This window comes from Rhagoletis pomonella, unplaced genomic scaffold (genome assembly GCF_013731165.1).
Source record: "Rhagoletis pomonella isolate Grant_MI unplaced genomic scaffold, Rhpom_1.0 Rhpom_scaffold_00006, whole genome shotgun sequence".
Classification (NCBI taxonomy): domain Eukaryota; kingdom Metazoa; phylum Arthropoda; class Insecta; order Diptera; family Tephritidae; genus Rhagoletis; species Rhagoletis pomonella.
Genome location: NW_023458560.1, coordinates 38,664,558 through 38,686,375, shown reverse-complemented (window position 1 = coordinate 38,686,375; position 21,818 = coordinate 38,664,558). Strand labels below are relative to the sequence as shown.

The 21,818-nt window shown below is 33.5% G+C and overlaps 1 protein-coding gene and 1 non-coding gene across 4 annotated transcripts in view; one reads left to right on the top strand and one right to left on the bottom strand.

Moving 5' to 3' along the window:
- Positions 1–636: 636 nt before the first annotated feature.
- The window catches only part of LOC118740729 (retinoid-inducible serine carboxypeptidase-like), a 31,278-nt gene continuing 10,096 nt past the window's right edge, over positions 637–21,818 (bottom strand). The window contains exons 1-5 of one of the 3 annotated variants that reach the window (XM_036472382.1): positions 5,878–6,133; positions 1,761–2,332; positions 1,471–1,690; positions 1,208–1,399; positions 637–1,120 (exon numbers count right to left, since the gene is read on the bottom strand). In XM_036472382.1, the coding sequence (XP_036328275.1) occupies positions 825–1,120; positions 1,208–1,399; positions 1,471–1,690; positions 1,761–2,332; positions 5,878–5,941 (1,344 nt within the window). In that variant the 5' untranslated portion in view covers positions 5,942–6,133 and the 3' untranslated portion in view covers positions 637–824. Of the gene's footprint in view, positions 1,121–1,207; positions 1,400–1,470; positions 1,691–1,760; positions 2,333–5,877; positions 6,134–21,818 lie in introns of those variants that run through there. The other 2 variants (XM_036472379.1, XM_036472381.1) reach the window with 2 other exon arrangements.
- Trnag-gcc lies at positions 9,866–9,936 on the top strand. The gene has a single exon. It is a non-coding gene; the product is annotated as a tRNA-Gly (tRNA).

Below are 21,818 nucleotides of genomic sequence, written 5' to 3'. Positions count from 1 at the left end.
AAAATGTTTGCCTTTTTTAAGGGATATCAGAAAATCAGTCGGTCGCTGTGGTGTAGTGGTAAGCAGTGCGCGCTTCCACTCCGCAGCAACTGGGTTCAAACCCTGGTCAAAGCAACATCGCAAAAAAATATAGAAAAAAAGGTTTTTTCTTAACAGCAGTCGTCCCTCGGCAGGCAATGGCAAACTTCCGAGTGCATTTCTGCCATGAAAAACAGCTTCTCATAAAAATACAATCGCCGTTCGGAGTCGGCGTAAAACTGTAGGTTCCTCAGCTTTGTGTGACAACATCAAGGCACACGCCACAAACGTAAACGCCAATCTCTTATTAATGTTCATACGAGAAGGATGCAGGTTAATATCTGGCCAAGGGCTTCCACTCCGACAACATTCACCAGAACTGTTTGGGAAAAGTTTATGCTATTACAACAGCAAGAGGACCTTATTTTGTATTATATTTAGGAGGAGTTTGAATACAGTTCTAGAACAATTTGTAAGTTACTTTATTTTTGGGTTTCTATCTAAAAAATACAGTTTTTTTTACATATTGTGTTTGTATGTGCATATCGTTACCTTAATTCACAAAGGCCCTAACCAACACGTTTTTCAAAACTAGTTTTTCGCAGATTTTGGTAGGATGTATTAAAATACACCCAATTTTAAAGCGTTAGTAACAAAAACAACAAAGTTATGGTACTTTTTAAAATGCCCTATCCGTATGCATGTTTTGTTGATATTTATAATGTTTTTTTTTTGCTTCTCCTGTATAATAAAAAATTTGGCGGTTAGGGCCTTTGAGAATCAAGGTGACGTATGTATGTATTTCCTTAACCAAAGTTGGTAAATTTCCTTAAAATATAACTCATGCCGGCAGGGTTATCGGCAGGCACCATATGACCAGCGCGGTTAACCCAAAACATAGTAAAGTTACCAGCACTCTTTTCGTAACCCTCGAGGATATGATCGACATTGATGCCAACACGTGGTGCTGCCTCGTAATCGGACTTATTATTCCATTGCATTTTTTCAATCCAATTTACAGTACCGGGCGTAGCGCAAATCAAATCTAAATGGCCAGAGAGTACACCCACTTTCAAATCGGTGCTGTTTAGCAGCTGTTCAACTATGAATTAATAGCGAGAATATTTTGAGTGGATAAAATATGCAGTAGATATAATAATACGTTAAATTCTCTTTCAAATATCTTTACCAATATGTATCACAGGCTTCATGAAATCGGTGCCTAATCTGGTGAATGTTATGCCACTTTGTGCACCCCATTTAACTTTAGAGGTAATATTCAACGCTTCAGTAACTGGTCCACGCATTAGATCTTCTAAAATTTGATCGCGATCTTCATCAATATCCACATCATATTTCACCATTGTGCGATACATTAAGTCTGCAAAAGTGGAAGCAATTAGATAGATATAGTAAAATATTTATGTATACCAAAATTTTGTTACTACTTACCTTGAACATTATTGGTTCTCAACAATAATCTGGAATAGGAATCCGCGTTGGTTGGTTTTTCAATATTGTAAAAGTCCACACCTTTCGACTCACGCAGTAAAACAGCTTGTGTCGAACCCCATTGATTGGTCGCTTGTGTCCATTTTTCTCGATTGACCAAATCTGCAGTTTTGTTAGCAGCTGCGGCAATTTCCTCATAACCAGTTTGATCCACAATGCCCTAAAAATATTTAAAAATATGTATTAAATTTTGTTAAAAAACATATCCTTGTATACACTTTCGCATTTACCATTTGCAACAATAATGGCGCCCATGCCAGCACAGAATCAATTGGCGAGGTCCATGGATCACCCAACACAACCGAAGTCAAATTGCTGCGCAACTCACCACGTTGCACAGCGTAATACAATTCCAAAGCAAACTCGGGTGCCATCTTACCGCCATAGCTCTCACAGAATATATGCAAAGGTACTGTTTCGAATTCCGGATGACGCTTGTAGAAGCCTTTCATTAAACTAACCAAATCCAAAGCAATCTCATTGTTGGTTTTAGTTAAATAGCGACTACGGTCAACATAGCTGAAACCACTGCCCACAGGGTTATCGATGAAGAGTACATTCATTTCCTTCACCCAAGTGAAATTGCGATAATTGCCATATAAATCGAGTGGACCCAATTCTTCGAAGTTGCCATAGCCCGTAGATGAAGCACCGGGACCACCTTGCAACCAAATGGCAAGTGGGCGTTCAGTATAGGCGGAGACATTAGCCGTGGTATAGTAGAGCCAGTAGAACATGTGTGCACCAGTGCGTACATCGACATGACCCCAATCTTGTTCACCAGGACCATAGCCAGTTTTCGCTGCACCGAAGAGCGAAAGAGAGGAATATATGAAAATGTTTATGCAATTGAGAAAATGTATTTACATATGCTGCAAAATGCACTTTAACCTTCCCTGGACTAATTGAATTATCAAAATTTTAAAGTTCTGCTCAATATGTTTTGCACTTTTGACCACTTAAAAAATCAAAAAAAAAAAACTTTGACTAACCGTTCTTTGCCAGAAACGCGTATCCGCTTAGAAACAAGAGCAATAAAATAAAGTACTTACAGTAACTTACAGGGCAATTCTGACAACCGACTTTCAACTCACCACAGTCTTTCGGAAGACAATTGTCAATTCTGACAACTATCTAGAAGGCTCTTGAATGTCTTTCGAGAGAAAAATTTAAAGATCTACTAACGAGGAAGTCTTAGCATTCATATTCTGTTCACCTTTTAGCAATTAGTTTTTTAAAAATTAAATTAAATAAAAATATATATATATACCTTTTTTCTTTTTAAAACAATAAAAACTAATAAATAAAAGAAAATTAAATAAAAAAGTAAAATGAAAATAATGCAAAAATAGATAAAAATGTTTTTAAAATTTAAATGAAATAAAAAAACATTTATCTTTTTTTTTAATTATACAATCTAAAAATTAAATTAGAAAACGAAAATAAATTGAATAAAAAAGAAGTTTGTAGTACTTAAAAAATAAATGCTATTAAAAAATATATTTCTATTTTTAAAGCAAAATCTAAAAATTAATTAAAAGAAAATTTAATCAAAAAAGAATAAGTAATTTTTTAGCAATAACAAAACCGACATCAATTCTCATTTAAAAATTTAAAAGTTCCGTTAATCTCTTCAGGATCTAATGATCGGATCTAAGCCAAATTTCCTTTCCTTAAAAAAAAGAATTATAGAAATCGGTTAACGTGGTCCAGAGTAACATACATAAAAAAGGATTCGTCCTTTTTTGAAGTCGGTTAATAAGATACTAAAAATTTAAGGAACACTAACAATCATTTTTTATAACTCAAACATAAAAATTGAAAACAATTAAATTAACACAAGAAAAACAAATTAATTTAAAAGAAACAAAAAATTCTGAGGAATTATATGACATTGAAAACATGTTTTTTAACAACAAAATCTAAAAATTATAAGAAAATTAAACTGAAAAAAATAAATAAATAAAATAAAACAAGTCGCTAAAAATTACATGCAATAAAGCAAATATAATTCTCCTTTTAAAACAATAAAATACAAAAATGATGAGAAAATAAGTTTAAGAAAAAAGAAGAAAAATAAAATAAAATTCTAAAAATTGAATGCTATTAAAAAAATATTTTTTTTAACAATAAAATTTAAAAGTTGGAAGCAAATTAAGCTAAGAAATAAAGAAAAAACTAATTAAAAGTAAAAGAAAAATAAGTTTCTAAAAATGAAAGAGAAGAAATATATTTTGCCTTTTAAAATAATACAGTTTAATAGTTCATTTCCACCAAGCCTTAACTGCAGTTTATGGGTAATTGCTCATAATAAGTACAAGCAAGAAGGTAAATAGCATAAAGTAAGAAATTACCTTTTCCGATCGCAATATGTTAAAATTCTTGGAACTTTTCTGAGCTCTTAAATGCAGTTAAGCTTTTGGTCGAAATAAGCTATAACCATTAAAGAAAATTAAATAGAAAAAGAAAAAAAAAGTACATTAAAAAAAAATTAAAATAAAATAAAAAATTCGCCGCCCGAGGACTCTTTCGAATGGCATGCCTGCGCTTTGCTCACTCGGCCACTGCGACTGTTGGAACGACGTGAGCTAAATTCTGTGAAAGTGCTTTCTATCAAAATAACTTTTCCTCAAGAGTGGTGAATTAGAGAGCTTTTTTTTGTAAGACTTTTTTGTTATAGTGTTTAGGGTTTTGGCTAAAATTCGTCTTTGAGTACGCCGAGTTAAATATAAGGGGATCTCTATTTCTATTAAAATATAGGTATGCCTCGAAATTATCGTTCATAAATGCACCCATTTTAGAAAAAAAAATATTAAAATCGGTTCAGTATTCTATGAGCCAAGGCGTTACAAACATTCCCCATATAATCAAATCTGAATAATTAGTATACATACATAAACTAAAAAATCGGATTGCCGCGATACTAAAATCCAGTAGTTCAAATACTATTGCATTACGAAAAGTAGTATAAAAAGGAGCGTCAGCAACACTCGAAATAAGAGTGCCGATTAGGTCAAAATTACAACAAACCTCAACTTTACTGGCATTAGCTTATTTCTATTGAACTGTTAAGGAAATTTATTGCAGCAGTTAAATTTTTACTTGCAACGCTATGTAGTGCAAATTATTTTATTTTTCTTGCTATATAACTGAGCAAATGCACGCGTGGAATGTGCTTATCAAAGCTCTGATTTTCAATCAGCTAGGTGCCCGTAAATTATCAAGATAATCTATCAGACGTCTATAAATTACAGCTACCGATTTCTGAGTTATGGCGTATTGCCTCTGTTTGTGTAGTTCATAAAAACCTGTGTACACATGTACGTACGTATTTAACCCTTTCAGTGTCGAAAAACTTTACGGCAAGCTAAAAGTCCAAGAGTTTGTATATCAGGAAAGGTCAACCCCCTGAATATGAGAAAAATATTTTTTTTTTGTGGAAAGCTTATCGTTCAAAACTTATAGCTTGCCGAATATATGTGACAGCGCACCTCAAATTTGTAAAAATTGTTAAAACCACAAATGAACTATTAAAAACTACTTAGTTAAATACAGCCTTATTTCCATATGGGTGGACATATTTAATTAATATTTTTTTAATCCAGTGACATAGCGACAACTACTATGAATAAAGTACAGTCAACCCCCGATATAAAATACCTTGATAAAACGAAAAACTCAATATAACAAAATTTTTGTTGAGGCCGCCGAAAAAAAATTCGTTTTTGCGAAATTTTCCATACAAAAATGCTCCATAGATGTAACCAAGAAATTTGGAGAACGAAAACCATCAGAATGTATTGATGATTGAGGTCCCGTTAGCAAAAGCCTCCATATAACAAAGTGTAGATTTAAAATCCTTTATCTTTATAAAGAATTCTGTATTTATTGAAGGCTAGTCCCGTTAAAAAATAAATAAAAATAAAACGAAATTATACTTATGACAAGTTTTGTGCAAAATTTTGAATTTTTCGTTGTATCGAGGTTTTGATATTCTATAAATATAATGAAACTATAGATATAATCAAGCATTTATCTAATGCCTACAACTTCGTTATATCGAAGTTTCACTGTATAACGAATCATTTGTCCAATCCCTACAACTTCGTTATATCGAGATTTCACTGTATATTAAAAATGGTTTGAATATTCATTTTTAAAAGCACAAATCTTATTGAATAAAAAAAACCAAGAATCTGTTTTTACCAAATATTTACTAGAAAAAACCTTCATTTAAAGCTAAGAACGCTTAGTTTTTCACTATGTGCCCTCTGATCATTTAACTATTTTTTGTTTTATGACTCTTTTCTATTGTTTTTTTTTTTTGTGTTCAATTGATCTACTTACCTGTAGTGGCCGTAACACAACAAATTATCAACAAAGTTGCGCCGTACATTAAATTGACCCGCATTTTTTAAATATATTCACAACACCAAAAAACAAAAACTCGAAAAAAAATAAAACGAAGTTGTATATAGGGCAAACGCGGTAACAATTTTTTATCAATGCTATTCCACCTTTTTAAGGTCGTCTTTCCTTTGCTAGCAGCCGCGTTGGGTTATTGCGAGAAAGTGAAATTACCTTCTGCGACAATTGTTTAAATGATCAAAACTTTTATTGGCAAAATTGCTGGGCTGTGCGTAAATTCTAAACAACAATGCATAGCAGCAGCGCAGTGTGTATGGCTCACTGTTAACGAGGGTAATTTTTTAACAGTGGGATATTTCATAAAATGTCAATTGATTGTATACAAATGCTGATTAGGCTTTATCAAACAGCAAACATAAAACTACGTACTTGAAAATGTTTGCTTAAATTGTTATTGTACAGTAAGTTGCTGTTGTTATAAAGCAACTGAGATGCGTATTTGGATGGATTTTCAACAATTTTACGAGGTAGATACTTATCTTATTAATAGATTCGCAAGTTATAAATATCTATAGAGTGCTTTCCTATACAATAAAATTTCAATGAACTTTACAGGAGGGTTTCTGCAAAAAAAAAAACGTAAGTGCGCCTGGGCCACACTGGTGAAGAGAAACTTACGTTGCAAATCTATTTTGTCTCATAACCAATATACATACACTGTTCGTTCTAATTACATTTATGTTATTCTGTTTTCCTTTATCTTCATTTTTATCTTTATACTCTACCGATAACAAAATTGATAGGAACATCTAACAATATATCAATATCCAAACCGATAAAAATATTGATAAGAAAATTGATAACAAATTCGATAAAAATTTCGATAGAAAAGTCGATAATAACATTGGTACCAAATTCGATCAGAAAATCGATAAAAATATTGAAAAAAAAAAATCGATAACAAAATCGATAAAAGAATCGATAAAAATGTCGATGAGAAAATCGATAAATAATCGATAAAACATTCGATGGCATTCGATAAAAAATTCGATAGAAACATCGATAGCAAAATCGATAACAATATCGATAACACAATCGATAACAGAATCGATAGCAATATCGAAAACAAAACCAATATCGACAAAAATATTGATAACAAAATTGTTAAAAATATCGATTACAAAATCGATAACAAAATCTATAAAAATATTGATACGTTCCGAAAATATCGATAGCAAAATCGATAAAAATTTCAAAAAAAAAATTGATAAAAATATCGATAACAAAACCGATAAAATATCGATTATTATATCGATAAGTCCCGAGAATCCCGAAAACATCTAAAATCCCAAAATAGTTCCCAGATTGAGTCTGTGTCTCTATCTACATCCTTTTCTCTATAATTACCCTTATTTTATCGATATCCTCATCGTCATCTTTTTCTTTATATTTATCTTTGACTAACCTTTACTTTCATTCTTGTATTGGTCTTTTTCTAAAGTGTTATTCTTTATCCTTTTATTAGCGAGTTTTTGTTAAATTAATACCATGTCCATACACTCAAGAAGCAATTTTTTCAGCCACAACCATTTCCGTTGCATCATTTCCGCTGCACCATTTCCGTTGAATTTGCCAATTTACTCCCAACCAACCAACCGCCGCTAAAGAAGTTTCACTTCAAAAAAACAATAGAAGCTGAATTCGCAGTTTTTCGCAGCTGGCACTATTTGAAATATGAAACACAATCTTAGGGCTGGTCTACTTGTCCTGAGAATAATTCAGCTCGCTTCCTTGAACCTTCGTAAGTATCATTTTTTAAAGTAAGCATTCGAGAAATTTTATACTCACAAAATCATGTGGAATTTTAAGTGAAACTCTCTTATGAATTTCAGTAAAAATATAAAAATTTTAGGCAATGCATGACTACAAGTAACAAGTACAAGATTAAAAAAAATGGTAATCAATCGGATTACCTCATTATTTATCCGCACCAGTAGATAAATTATTGTATTAGATGTATGTATTTGTATTAGAGTCCTGGAGCTTGGCATATATTTGAAATCAATCCCATACTCAAGGAGAAAAGTAGGGCTTATTGGAAAAGGGGGTGTGGCGCCTTCCAAACATACTGAAACTTTTAGCTATCTGTTAATACATATATAATTCTTCGGTACGTGTGTTTGTGAGTGAACTCCTCCTAAACAACCGAAACAATTTTAATGAATTTTTTTTTGTGTGTTTAAGTGAGTTCCTTTATAATTTAGGTTCTTAACTTAAAACGCCAGGTGGTGCTGGAGTCGAATTATTACTAAAAGTCGTATTTATAATCCAATTTGCCTCATATTCGAGATACATATATGTATATTGGTAACGGTAGGGGCAATACTATTGCAAAAAAGAACTACAAGGTGGCGCTAGAGTCGAGTTATTGGTAAAAATCGTCAGGTGAAGTAATTCGGAGACACCAGGGATCAAAGTCAAATTACCACCGTTAAATCAACCACCAGATCCATTGCGGTTCTCGCTTTGCGGCAACTAAACAGAATAAAGACAATTCTTGATAAATGCCTACAAATACAATTGCAAGATATTTACGATATTTCGTCTGAAATAAGTCTATGTATATTGGGTTTCTGAGGACCATACTATGCAGATTGAAGGAGGATTCACCGCAGGAGGATGACGCAAGAACTTCTTCACGAACATAGCGTTTTCATTAGGTTATTTAAGACGGCAATGGAGGATATGTCTTCTGACGATCACAAAACCAAATGTGAACGTGAATTGTTGGTGGTGAAAACGTTGGACCAAATGTTTCAATAAAAAATTAATTCTGGGCGGGACGAAGTTCGCCGGGTCTGCTAGTAATTCAATACAGTCAAGAATTTTAGCTGATCTCGGAATTATTTACAAATGCGAAACCTCCTAAACTTATAGAATTTTCTTTGGAGTTCCATTTGCATTGTTAAATTTTTTGTAACAAAACTACTTCAGTTAGAGCTTTTTGCTTTCACAATATTGGTCCGTTGAGTTAGGGCTTTTTAAAAAGTGACATAAGTTCGCTAGTTTTTGAGTTACGGTTGTCAATTTTTTAGTGAAGTAGGGTTCAGTATAAGCTTTTTGGGAATGCAAAAAACCAAATTTCGAAAAAATGTCAGTTAGGCCTTTCTACATTTCATCAGCGATATGTATATAGAACATAGGTCGCCTGAGTAAAAGATTGTCGTAAGCGCCAATTTGACGGTTTTTAGTTCCAGATGCAGTTATATATATTTTGAAATAAGGTCTTTCGATTGATATTAACAGTTGTTAGATATCTCCTTTAGTTTTCGAGACAACAATTTTTTCGATAATTTAACAAAAATTTAGTTAGTGATGCAGTCATATTAAACTAATCAATATCTTAAAAATCGCGTTCTCCATTTTTAAATATCTCCTTTAGTTTCCGAGATATTGAATAAAAAAGTGGCTGCCAAATTGTGGACAAATGACGCTTACGACAAAATTTTACTAAAGAAAATCCTTCATAAACTCAAAACTAATTAACAATAAAAATTAAAAATTAAATAATTTAAGAATTAGTAACATTTTCAGAGACTTTGTAGAAAATCTATTTTCGCGTTTTTGAGAAATTGCATTCCAAACTTCAATCGCGATTTCCAACAACCTGCCGAAATTAACATACGACAATCTTTTACCCAGGCGACGATACATATATCTATATATTTAGATTTAATTAAAATGTTTTCAATAACAAAAGATCACAACAAAACATTTAATTATGTATGTAAATTTATATTTGAAGGTCCGCAATATTTGCTGATTGTACAATGCACATCCAGCATGGGAATTGTTTACAATTTTCATTGGCTGCTAAACTGTTCGGTGCGTCACTTGACTAAAATATTTATATCAATGAAAATTATCAAAGCATTGAAAATGGGCAATTGCACAGCCTAATACACAAGCATCGGTGGTTCAGTGGTAGAATGCTCGCCTGCCACGCGGGCGGCCCGGGTTCGATTCCCGGCCGATGCAATACAATTTTTTTTCCCCCAATAAAATACTTTTTTTTAATTTATAATAATTTTTGATTACTCACATACACAATTATATTTTATTTATCTTTTTTTTGAACAACAAACAACAACAAAATGAAAGCGTGTTTAACGCTAAAAGTACATACAATACGTACAAAGAAAGCAAACGTAACAACAATGCGTCACAAAACCAACGCCAGCACTGACATCGGTCTCTCGCTCTATCACCTCCAACCAAACGCAATACTTGTGCGTGACTTTGTGATTATTTTGTTTGCCCACATTCCTTTGCGTGCCATGACATTCACTCGCAGGCACATTGACTTGAAATACCACACATCATTTCGTTTGCACTTTACTGTGCTTTGTGCTGTGTGCTCGCATGACGGCGCCAGCTGCTATCGTCCATGTTGCCCTGGTATAAATGGCATATCATGCAACAATTCTTTGAACATTTCGGATTCCCCAAATTCCATCATGCGATTTTTTCTCTCCTCACGTTTGTGGGCTATAAAATTTCTCTGTTTGTTTACTACAATCGAAAGAGCTCGTGAAATTTTTGTTAGCCAGCCGGTGGAAAAGTGAATGAAATAAATTTTGTAAGCGACACAGCACGAGTTTGTGAGCGCTAATTTTTTGATAATAATACTATATAAAACGCAGTTTTAAATAAACACTAGCGGACTCGGCGAACTTCATCCCGCTTCAAACCAAATTTTTTTTTTATTTACAGTCAGTCAATAAAATTTAGGTACAGCGAATTTTTTACAATACGGGCAACTATTTTTTAAATATTTTATTTTTCGATAATTTTTTATAAAAATGTGGTGAATTCTACAACAAAAAATCCAAAAATCAGAGTTCTAAACCTAATGCAAAATTAAAGAAAATTCGGCAAAATTTCATTTAAATATTGCACTTTTTATTTACGCTCTCTCTTGCAATTTATTATACTAAAATTGAATGGGCTAAAAAACTGCATAGGTACTCAACTTTTTTCTAGAGAGCGTAAATAAAAAATGCAAATTTTTGAATGAAATTTTGCAGAATTTTCTTTAATTTTGCACAAGGTTTGGAACTTTGATTTTTGGGGTTTTTGTTGTAGAATTAACCATATTTTTATAAAAAATTGGCGAAAAATAAAATATTTAAAAAATAGTTGCCCGTATTGTAAAAAATTCGCTGTATCTAAACTTTATTAAACTGACTGTAAATCTTTTGGCCCAACAATTTCACCAACAACACACGTTCAAGACTACTAGTGAGACATTTATTTGAGCTGATTACGATGTTTTGGACGTCGAAAGGCATATCTTCTATTGCCGTTCCATTCCATTGCAGCTGCGTGTGATTCTCATATCTGAGTTTGTCTTGCATGAATTCGCGACGAATGCACTCGCAGCTGGACGCTTTGCTGAGCGGCTAGTCGCATGGCTAATTGCCGATTTTCGTGAATTGCTCTTGCGTTCTTCAATGTTTCATCTTCCGACCGGCGGCATAATGGTTTCTAAACACAGAAAGTACAATGTCGAAGTATAAGAACTATTTTCGGTGGTGCAATGGAACCATAACCGCAAAATAAATGTAAGCATTAAATATTCTTATTTTGAATTTTTGATCAAAATTTCCCATTGCATGATGATTTCTCAATTATTGATAAAATATTAAGGAACATATCGTGCGGTAACCAGGAGCCGTAACGGTTATAGCTTTAATTAAAAAATTAATTTTTAATGATTATTTACTGAGTTTTTTATTTATTGTTCAAAAAATAATCGTCATTGTTTGAGTTTTATTTTTCGCTCGGAGAATTAAAGTTATTCTTTGAGATTTATGTTTTGCTTGAAAAATTATCGCTATTTTTTTCATTTTTATTTTTCACTCAGAAAACAAAAGTTATTGTTTGAGTTTTATATTTTACTCAGAAAATAACACTAAATGTTTGTTTTATTTTATTATTTTTTGCTTAGCAAGCTTAGCTTTTGGTGTTTTCCTTAAGCAGCTGTAATGAGCTAAAAGTCCTCAGCTAACTATCTCTAAAAGTTAAAGGGAAATCTGTGACATTCTTAGCTTAAGAACTAATACTAATATTAAGACTAGAGCTAAGACAAATCGAAAGACAAAGGCGAATATGATTACGATGGCGGATCCAAACACGAAAATGAATTCAAAGACGAACATGCATACGAAGGCGATCACGAACACGAGGGCGAGGACGAATAAAAAGCCGACGAGGAAAACGAATATAAACACGAAGATGAATACAATGAGGTAGACGAATACGAATATGGCCAAGAAGGCGATCACAAACACGAAAACGATCACGAAGGCGGATACGAAGACGAACACAGAGAAAACGAACATTAACCCTAAGACGAAGACGAATATGCCCACAAATACGAAAGCGAACACGGAGGCGAAGGAGCAGATAAATAAGAAGACTACGACGAGGTGAGGTGGGCGACATACACACGAACAGAAGTTTTTTACTTAAAGTTGGATAAATGTTTTCTTGGTCTCGAAATAGTAAACAATCCATGAAATATTCAAATTGTGTTTAGTTTTCACTGAAATTAAGGAAAACGCTTTACAGAAAATACGAAAACGGATTTCTTGTTTACAAATAACAACAAAACCTATTTAAAAAAAACGTTAGAAAAAATATTAAAATAAATGAGAAGGCATTTTCACAAATTGACTAAATTTAGGAAAATTACCTTACTCATGCTAGGGTAACGATTTGGTAATTTACTTAAATTTTTAAAACAAAACACAGCAGAAAATAAATTAGAAAATATTTTCTCCAATAAAGTCAGAAGTTTTTTATTCCATTCTCTGAGAACGTGTGGCAGGCGCCTCAGAAACACACAAATACGTATTTAAAAACACCCCCTGCAAACCAAAGTTTCGGAAATCTTTAGGAGTATCTCATTTAGATTTTTTTTATAAATCCTTAAAGAAAACTATATGAAGTCGTTGACACGAACTCGTAAATAAATTTCTGTACGAAAATTAAATAAAGAAAATTCTGAAAAAAAAAAAAAATTGCAAGGAATTCTTCACATAGCAGTATTATTTTCATTGCTTTACCGATTTTCTTCCGAAATTTCGTAACAGAATGGAAGTGTGGACAGTTTGGGCCTGTTGGAGACACGTAATAAAAGCGGCAGTACTGCCGCACTGATGAAAATATGCAACACTGTTGAAACTGCCCAAATGATAAAACGTTGCTAGAAATTCACACCGAACGTGATATTTTAATGATTCGGGCAACACTGCGGTTGTGACTGCAACTCGAACAAGCCTAATATTTAATTTTAGAAAATTCGGCAAAAAATCTAATGAGATCTTTACGAGTTCTTTAAAGTTTCTCTACAATTCAGAATACTTTGAAAAAATGGTTTGCAGGGCAGCCACGATTTACAAATAATGGAACTGTTGAAAACAAAAACAAAATACGGCAGAAATAAATTTGAAAATAAACAAGAAAATGCTTTCTTAAAGGATCTCAGAAATTTCTTATTCTATTCTCTAAGAAACTTATACATTTGACAATATCATATTTGTATGTACATTAGGGTGGTCCAAAAATGCATCTGGAAAAAGTAACCCCCTAGGATTGCGCTACACCGAAAAAATATACCCCAATTTTTTTTATTTTGAAATCAAAAAATATTTAGAGGTCGCTCAAAGTGCCCAACGTTTTCCGTGCATTTTATATAGGAAAAACAACTTTTCGTAGAAGTGGAATATAATTCTTAAAAATCAATATTTTTCTATCCGAAAACTCTGCTTCTCTGCAGGGGACTCCAAGTAACAATACCCAATTGTTTATTTCATCATTTTTTCATCGCAACTATAATTTATAGGTCCGCCAAAAACCCACAAAAACACCGAAAAATGCAATGGGGGGACCAATGAAAAATCGTTAGTATTAAAAAATTGTTAAATAAACAATTGGGTATTATTGTTGAAGGTCTCCTGAAGAGAACCAGAGTTTTCCGATCGAAAAATAATGATTTTCAAGAATTCTATACCATTTCGCCGAAAAGTTGTTTTTTTCTCATATAAAAGTACATGGAAAATTTTGAGCGCTTTGAGCGACCTCTAATTACTTTTTGATTGGGGTTAGAGCATTACAAATCTGACTTTACTGTTTTGGGACCACCCTAATGTACATACATATATACATAATAAAACTCGACTTCTGCCTTTGAAATGTCAAAGATAAAACTAAAACGCAGTTAATTGCTTTTCTAGCAAATGTCGGCTGTGGCGTCGCGTGAAGACTACTGCTTCGGGGCTCTGAGATCGCAGGTTCGTGTCCGCTTGGAGGAACTTAGAGTAAAGTAAGTCAATTATTTTAATTCAAATATAAATTATAAATTGTAAAATTAATTTCAAATGGAAAAACTTACAGCCGGTTTCCCCAGCAATTTAAATGGAAAATGATTTTTCTTATTTTCTGTCAATTTCCATATAAAATTCAAAAACTCAAAATCATTTTTCACTTAAATTCCTTTCGTGAAATTGGCCGTTACATACTCAGATATCATAAAAAATAAATAGGATACATTTTTATAACGGTTGTTTGTAACAGCCAAAACGAATCGAGATAGATGTAGACAAATGTATACATAAATGCTCAGAATGAAAAGAGAAATCGATTAAGCCATGTCTGTTTGTCCGTCCGTCCGTCCGTCCGTATAAACGATAACTCGAGCAAAAATTTAGATATCTCAACGAAATTTGGTATGTAGATTGCCCTTTACCCAAGGTAAGTAAGTATTGAAAATGGACGAAATCGGACCGTAACCACGCCCACTTCCCATATAACGGTAGTTTTCAGAAATACGAAAAACGGCGATATTTTAGTAACTACTGAAGATTATTCACTCAAAATTGATATTTACAATAAGTTTAGACGAAGAATAAGAATATTATAGATTTTTGGAAAATGGGCGTAGCCACGCCCACTTATGGTTATATGTGTATATCTTGGTAACCGCTGCACCAATTTCTTCCAAACTTGGCACAGTTGTTGGTTGGCCTTGGTATAAAATACGAAATGGCCGAACATTTTTTGAAATCGGACAATAGCCAAGGCCCACATCCCATATAACGGTAATTTAGAGAAATACAAAATATTCGATAAATCAGTAATTATTAAAGCTAATTTATTCAAAACTGATGCTTCCAACAATTCTTGACCAAGAAATACGAGTATGATAAAGTTGTGGAAAATGGACGTGGCACCGCCTACTTATGATCACATATATGTATCTCGGTAACCGTTCTACTAATTTGTACCAAACTCGGTATGGTTATTGTGCTTGCCACATAAAAGCAAAACGTTGAAAATTATTGAAATCGGACTAAAATTACGGCCGCTTTTCATATAACGGTAAATTTCATAAATGCTTGAAACTGCAATATTTCGAAATTTAAGGACGCTAATTTACTCAAAATTGATACACCCCGGCTTACCATCTAGCGGTAGGTTTCGGAAAGGTGAAAAAACATATATTTAATATTTGCGCCGGGTATTTAATGTTCGGCTCCGCCCGAACTTAGACTTTCTTACTTGTTTTATTTTATTTTGTACGATCAAGAATAATCATTAAATTTGTATTTTTATTTTTTGGTAAAATTTAATCGGTATTTGTGATCTTTATTTTTTCGATCATAAATAATCCTTATTTTGGATATTTATTATTTTTGATAATTTTTAACCTTTTATGATTGCGACTGCGTTTTTATGACCGAGTTAAATGTGAAAATAACGATTATAATATGACATAAAAACAAAGATAAAAAACGATCAAAAATTGATCGAAAAATAAAAATAATCATAAAAAACAGTTAAATTTGATCGGAAAATAGAAATTAAATTTTAGCGGTTAAATTATGATTTTTATTATAAAGGTCATAACAATTACGGTCCCTGGCTCTTATGTAATACGGCTGCCACGGAAAAGCGCTTATTTAAGAAAAAGCTCTCACCGAAACGGTTTTTAGTTTTTTTTTTTTTTGAGGCACTACTCATTTTGCACACTGGGGAGTGATGTTTGTACATTTTGCACCTTTACTACTATTCCATTAAAGTTTTTAAACTAGTTTACAAAGTATTTAAAATGAGTGGGGCCTGTGTAAGTCTTGAGCGAACTAATAAACCAAAAATGAACTACCTAAAATCAAGGTTATGTGCAAAGTTAATTCAGTGAAGGCAAAATACGAGACCCTCTTCCTGGCAAGAAGTAAACTGCGTATCTGAACCTAAGTATGTATGTATATACATACATATGTATGTATGTAGCATATAAATATATTTATAAGTTTAGTTGATTCTTTAGCGCCAACACCCAGTCATCGCTTCCGAAGGTGGTGTTGCCAGTTTACGGTAATAATTTCGATTGACTTCCAAGATTTGGGGATCCAACCAACACTGCTTTATGGTTAGTGAGTAAGTCGCAAAATTTTAGACGCACTATTGTCCTCTGTAAATCCTCAAAGCAACAGGGCAACAGAACCATTGTGAAGCGAATCAAAAATAAATGCATATAAGGAAGAAAATATGAATACGTGCATACATACATACATACATTGTACATATAACACATTTTCGTAATCAACTTCATAAAAATAATGTATAAAAAAATAAAACTATTGCGAAAAAAATGAGATGAGAAAATTATATGTATTAAAACCGGACTGCACTTGGCATCTACAAAATGCGGAGCGGCATTCGTTGCGTTGATCCTACATGCGAAAATATGCATCATCAGCTACATATGTATGTATATATGTACATATTTGTATATAAGTATGTGTACATACATATGTAAGTTTGTCCATAAGTGCACATCGAAAGTTGTATGCAAGCAAGCAAGCGGCGCAATCTGTATAAAATACAGCGCCCTATCACTGCAGCAGTTTAAGAAGTCGCTGCTGTTGCTAGTGCCTCCTTTGTGTTGTCGTTTTCGATCATCCTGCTTTCGATGTGTGTATATATCGCACAAGAAAAAAGCACAACAAAAAAGTAAGCTAAAATAAGCATTAAGAATTTGAACTAACCAACTTGCTCCAACCAGCACTTGGCACAGGAGCGCAGTTGAACTTGTTTCTTGCCCGATTGCTCGATGATTTTTTTTTTTTTTTGGGAAGGAGTGCAAATACATACATGCGAGTATATTCTTATATGAATACAATATGGCATATATTACAAACATGCATACATCCTAGAACGCAAACGACAAGCTGTGAAGCTGTGTTTTTCTGTGATCTGTTTAAATTTTGTGTTTGATAAAGCTGTTTACGCTTATTAAAGTAAAAAATTAAAAAAAGTGTTAATAAACTTCTGGTGCACAATTTAAAGATAAGTAAAACATCAAAATTTCCCGTAAATTTGATTAATTTAACTTGATATTCTTAATTGCATGTGCCGAGTATTTTGTTTCATATAATATATTGTTGTTGTACAATTGTTTTTGTTTGTGCACATTGATTTGGCTCTTTTTGTCTTTTTGTCATTCATTCGGATTCAAAAAACTAACTCGCAAGTCTAATTTAAGTATTTACTATCAAAACGTTAAAGGTTTGAATACCAAATTAACTGATTTATATTTAAAAGGTTTTGACTGCAATTATAATATTATTTCCTTGACCGAAACATGGCTCAAACCTCATATTTTTAATTCCGAAATTCTTCCAAATGAATATCAAATATACAGGAGTGACCGCGTGGGCAGAATCGGCGGTGGTGTTCTTTTTGCGGTGCATTCATCGATACCATCCGAGGAAGTTAGTCTTCCTGTCATTGAATATACCGAATTTAAATGTATACGTGTACAGGCTGGAAAGACTTATATTTATTTAGCTCTTTGCTACATCCCTCCTAATTCTGCCGTATCGGTATATATGCAGCTAGTTTCTTTACTTGAGACCGTAAATGCAATGCTTACGGCATCCGATTCTATGATTGTTTTGGGCGATTTAAATCTGCCACATATTTCATGGAACATCATTGACACCGATGTTGTACCAGTTTCATCTAGAGATAGTTACAATGTATTTCTGGAGGAAATGGCTGAACTTTGCCTCAAACAAATAAATATATGTCCAAATAAGTTTGGAAAGGTCTTGGATCTCGTTTACGTTGATGATGTTCCGAAGGCCTCTATTAATCGGTGTGATCCCCTAGTTTTGCCGGAAGATGCATACCATCCTGCTCTTGAGTTAAGCTACGAAATCATAAATGAAATACATAATAATAAGTCAAGTTCAAGTACTAGATATGTTTTTGCGAAAGCAAATTTCAGGAAAATTAACAAAGAACTTTCAAAGTTATCTTGGCCAATATATAGAGATGACGTGGAGCGTAGCGTTGAGCACTTTAATGATACTGTTTTCAATTTGTTTCGAAAGTATGTGCCAATACGTAATATTGTTCATGAAGAACCAACACAATTATGGTTCACTAAAGAGCTTAAAAAATTGAAAAATAAAAAGTCGCACTCTTTTAAACTGTATAAAAGAACGGGCTTACACAGTGATTACCTAAGGTACTCAGTTTTGCGGCATAGCTACTTTGCATTAAATAAGAAATGTTATAATTCATATTTATGTAAAATTAAGAAGAATTTAATTAACAATCCTAAATCATTTTATGGTTTCGTAAATTCAAAGCGTAAGGCACATGGTTTTCCGTCCGCTATGCATTATCGCAACACTGTATCTAGCGACAGCCAACTCATTGCCAACATGTTTGCTCGGTTCTTTAGGTCCAATTATTCTGTAGACTTCCCTATAAGTGGAGACTATCCGTACGAGCTTTGTCCAATCAACTCTTCTTATATTCCAGTAATATCTTCCGATGAAGTTTTACACTCTTTAAAAACCTTAAAAGCGCCATTTAGGCCTGGACCTGATCATATTCCGACCTGTTTTCTTAAAAACTGCGCTGAGAACATCTGCGAGCCTTTAACAACTCTATTCAATTTGTCGCTTAAACATGGCGTTTTTCCGTCTGCCTGGAAGGAGTCTTTCATAATACCACTTCACAAAAACGGCAGCAGGTCGTGTATAGAAAACTATCGAGGCATAGCGAAACTCTCCGCTATCCCCAAATTATTCGAAGCAATTATTGTTAACCAGCTGACATATTCTATATCTTCTTCAATTACACAATCTCAACACGGGTTTTCTAAAGGAAAATCTACTATAACTAATTTATTGGAGTTTACAACTCATGTCTCAAACGGTTTTAGAGAAAATGCTCATACCGACGTAATTTACACCGATTTCAGTAAAGCTTTTGACAAAGTATGTCACTCGTTACTCATCCGTAAACTCGACCTAATCGGCTTTCAGCCCAGTCTTCTTCAATGGATCTCATCTTACCTCTCTGATAGAACACAAAGAGTTATTGTTAATAATTGTTCTTCCAACATCATTAAAGTTTCTTCAGGAGTTCCTCAGGGAAGCCACCTTGGTCCGATTCTGTTCCTGATATTCATTAATGATATTTCTTCTATAATAAAACATTCAAAAATTTTAATGTATGCCGATGATGTGAAACTTTTTAAAACATTGTCCTCTATCGAAGAAAGGTCTTTGTTACAAGCGGATCTGAACAACGTGGTTAGTTGGTGTAATACAAACTATATGCCACTAAACCTTCAAGAATGTAAAGTTATGTGTTTCTCTCGGAGGGCTGTTCAACCAGCTGTTTATTCAATATCAAATTATAATCTGGAGCAAGTATCCAATTTTGTCGATCTTGGTATCACAATGGATTCCGAACTGAATTTCAACCATCATATTAATGTTACAGTCAATAAAGCCAAAGGCGTTTTTGCATTTGTAAGGCGATGGTCAAAAGAGTTCAAAGATCCTTATGTTACAAAAGCTCTTTTTACCAGTTTAGTTAGACCTATACTAGAATACGGATCTATTGTTTGGAATCCCCGCTACCAAGTTCATTCAGAAAGGATTGAATCAATTCAAAAACAATTCTTGCTTTTTGCATTGCGTAATTTTAACTGGTATTCAGATTACAATCTCCCCCCTTACACAAGTCGTCTAAAGCTCATAAATTTGCCTACACTCGCAAGTCGTAGAGAAATGCTGGGTATAATATTTATCGTAAAATTAATGACAGGCTTGATTAATAGCCCGGCCCTCCTGGCTGAGGTAAATTTTAATGTTCCTTCTCGAATGTCAAGACACTTTCGACCTCTATTTTTAAAGCCATGCAAAACTAATTTTGAACTAAACGAATCATTCCGTGGTTTATGTCAAGATTTTAACTGTCATTCCAGCACGTTTGACGTATCGGACTCGATTTTTACTATAAAGAAAACTATTATTTCCACTCTCAATAATTGAAATACTATCTTTAGCATATCCAATCAGCTGATGAATTTGATTCTGTAGCTGAATAGTTTTAGATCTCGACACTTAACAAACTCCTGTTTCCACTACTCGGCACGAAAAAACTACGTCATGCGGACTGCGCCCCTCGTGTCGGTTGGGCGGGAATGGAGGGTAAAAAGCCGTTGGGATTAATTAATTAATTAATATCCATACAAACATGGTCGTAGTCAGGTAGTGGACGGAGGGCGAGGCTCGAGCCGACCCCACCGACATACATATATGTACATATGTATATGTAAATATACAAGAATTGCTCGACAAAACTAATTCGATTTTGGAATACCGTGTGTATCGAATGAGATATACACCAGCGGTTAATGATTAACAGTAACCTTTTTAAAAAAATGCTTCTATGGTTGCTCTCTGTGAGAAACCGTTGCCGTTCAATATAAAAATTGTCCTCGCTTAGTGAGGAATATAAGTTACAGATAAACAAAAGTCTCCTTCCCGTGTATACATGGATGTTAATCCTGATATAATTCCGAAAATTCCGAAATAATACCGAGCCCCCGGAATAGTCCCGAAGGTAAGAAAGATCCCGAAAGACTTCAAAAAATATAGGCCGAAAAGCCCCGGAAAAGTAAGGAAATCCCGAAAACCCGAAAGATCTCGAAAAACATAACACGAAAATCACCGTAAAGTCCTGAAAAAAAGGAAAAGGCACGAAAAAGCAAAAACCTCAAAAATTCAAGAAAAAAATCCGGAGAAAAATTCCGAAAATAATATAAATCTCTAAAAGATAAAAATAAAAAATATCAGCCATTTTTTTTTTCCTGCACCTTGTCTAAATATTCGCTGGCGAGAAGATTTATCAACCGATAATTGGTACAAACAGCACAATGTCTCCCTTCTTGCGATTCGCCACCGTACTTTGAGATTTCAATATTCGAACATGTATTGATCAGGCCGAAACCATTTCGCTGCTCCATCATTTTACCTCAACTCGCGGTATCACGCAAATAGTAAGCTGTGAATTTATATGCAGCGGTTACTTCTAGGAGTGTTGTTGTAGTTAACCACCTCTTTCGGAGCAGTGCAAAGAGATCGGGAGATGATATTTTACTGCGCATTTATTTGTAACCGGGCGACGAGGAGTTGCTTATAGTTAAGCAGATTGAAAGCCGGTTGCGAAAGTTTTCGGCTGGTCGTTGCGTCTGCAGTTTTTCGGCGTTGCAGACAGGCGCATGCAGACCTCGACTGCAGCAAGGTAATAGTGCCATGCACTTTATATACCAATCACTAAACAAAAATATAAAAAACTATTTTCACAAACAAGTCTTATTATATTGTGTATATTTTTGCTTGATTTTCGTATATAGATGAAACTATAATATAAACGTGTAGGTTTTTTACTTACAGTTATTAGCCTAAAGATTTCCATCACTCTTATATAAATATTAAATGGAATTATTTAAATGGAATGTTCACATCAAAATACTTCAAATC